The sequence below is a fragment of the Bison bison genome, unplaced genomic scaffold, assembly GCF_000754665.1.
Source record: "Bison bison bison isolate TAMUID 2011002044 unplaced genomic scaffold, Bison_UMD1.0 scf7180017864205, whole genome shotgun sequence".
In the NCBI taxonomy this organism is placed as follows: domain Eukaryota; kingdom Metazoa; phylum Chordata; class Mammalia; order Artiodactyla; family Bovidae; genus Bison; species Bison bison.
Genome location: NW_011494777.1, coordinates 6,599,390 through 6,601,356, shown reverse-complemented (window position 1 = coordinate 6,601,356; position 1,967 = coordinate 6,599,390). Strand labels below are relative to the sequence as shown.

At 57.5% G+C, this 1,967-nt stretch overlaps 1 protein-coding gene across 1 annotated transcript in view; it reads right to left on the bottom strand.

Annotated features, from left to right (window-relative positions):
- Positions 1–1,967, bottom strand: part of MS4A15 (membrane-spanning 4-domains, subfamily A, member 15) — an 8,239-nt gene that overhangs the window by 1,521 nt on the left and 4,751 nt on the right. Inside the window, exon 4 of the mRNA XM_010844718.1 lies at positions 144–236. Coding sequence (XP_010843020.1) covers positions 144–236 — 93 coding nt within the window. The remainder of the gene's footprint in view (positions 1–143; positions 237–1,967) is intronic.

Genomic DNA, 1,967 nt, shown 5'->3' with positions numbered 1-1,967 from the left:
CACCTGGGGGTCTCTTGGGATTGGCAGGCTCTGCTGATGCCCAGGGCCCTACAACATCCCTTCCCCCCACCCGTGCCTCCTCCTGGATGTGGCTGTTGCTCTTCTTCAAGTTTTCCCACTCCTGGGGACGTCGGACAACACACCCAGTTAGTGACACCAAAATCCATGAGCAGAATGGCCGTCCCTGCAAAGGCCGCCATGGCGCTGAGAATGTTGGTCCCCAGACTGCTCCTCACCTGCAGGGGAAGAGATGGAGGGGAAGGAGGGGAGAGGGGAGGCGGGAGTAGGGGAGGGGGGAGGCGGGAGGAGGAGGAGGGACAGGAGGCCACAGCTCTGCCCCCGGAGCCTCCCACAGCAGGTCCTCACACCCACGCCCATACCTGCGTCCTCCTTGACCTCCTTTCCTCCTGTCCTTCCCCGGGGACCTCAGGCGAATGGCCCTGTTGACCACCCCACCCCCCCTTACCTTGCATCCTCTTCTTGGAAGCTGCTGGAAAAGGGGCTCGACCTCCTTCATGGCCTCCCTAAGTGGGGCCTGCAGAGGCTCCTTGCCCACCCATTACTATGCTCCACCCCTCAGGCCGAGCATCCTGAAGGTGCAGCTACCCAACGGGCAGGGATCGGGGGAGGCCCTCTGCTATGGACACTGAGGTTGGGAGAGGTGTTGGGGTCAGTTCCACGTGGGCCCAGGCAGGGGCTGGCAGAGCAAGCACTGCAGACGCCTGCGGGGCACCAGTTAGGGGAGACGCAGGGGCTGTGAGCCTGAGGTCTGGGGAGCGAAGGTCCAGGCCTCGTCCTCATCCGGAGGCTCTGGACTTGGGACTGGTGGACCCCTGGGTGGTCCAAGCGATGGCTCAGGGGTCACCCTCCCCATGCTGCTGGAATCTGATGCTCTTTTGACCCACTAGCTGAAGCCTTCTGGTTAAACAGCCCTAGCCTTAAAGTGGGGACCACTCATGGGTGGGCTGGGGACTGCAGGATTTGCTCAGGTTCAAAGACCCCAACTCCTCTCTTTTTGGATGACAGGGAGGAGGTCGTTGAGGTCAGAGCAGCCTTACACATAATCAATTAACTGATGATAATCCTGCAAACTTCTGGTGCCTGCCAGACACTGTCCAAGGTGCTGTGAGCACGGGGCAGAGTAAATCAGCCCTCTCTCCCCGCCCCCGTCCAGACTTTACAGCCTGGGGGCGGCGGGGTATAGGTTTGATCTGAGGGTTCCCTGTGTCCAGTCCTGTCCTATTACAATCCATTCTCCACCCAGCAGCTCTCAGGAGTGTAACCAGAGCACTGATTCTCCTGCTCCCTGGTGGCTCAGACAGTAAAAGATCTGCCTGTAATGCAGGAGACCCAGCTTTAATTCCTAGGTGAGGTAGATCCCCTGGAGAAGAGAATGGCAACCCACTCCAGTATTCTTGCCTGGAGAATTCAATGAATGGAGGAGCCTTGTGGGCTACAGTCCATGAGGTTACAAAGAGTAGGGCACAACTGAGCAACAAACATTTTCACTTCTGCCCAAACCCTGGGCTCCAACCTCAGTGCCCTCCCACTGCCCTTAAACTTGACCCAACCACAAGTGTCTCCCCACCTTTCCCTCTCAGCTTAGTTCCTCCCATTCAGCCCCTGGTTTGCTGTAATCTGAAGTCCTGGCCCCTTCTCATCCTAGAGGATGAGATACTGGGATACTGGTCTCCAGGCTCCTGTGTGGCTGCTGCCCTCTGAACAATGGCTCAGCGACACCTGCTCAGGGTCTGCAGACTCTCCCAGCTGAGCAGAATCCCTCATATTATCCCTGGGCTTTGTTCAGCACTTTTCACTCTGTAAAGACCTTATCTGTGTTTTTTGTTTTGTTTTAGGTGGGGGTGGGGGGTGTCTTACCAGACATTAGAATGTAAGCTCCATGAGGGCAGGGACTTGACTCTGGTGCGATGCTCAACACTCTCCTATCCAAAGCCTCCAGAGCCCCC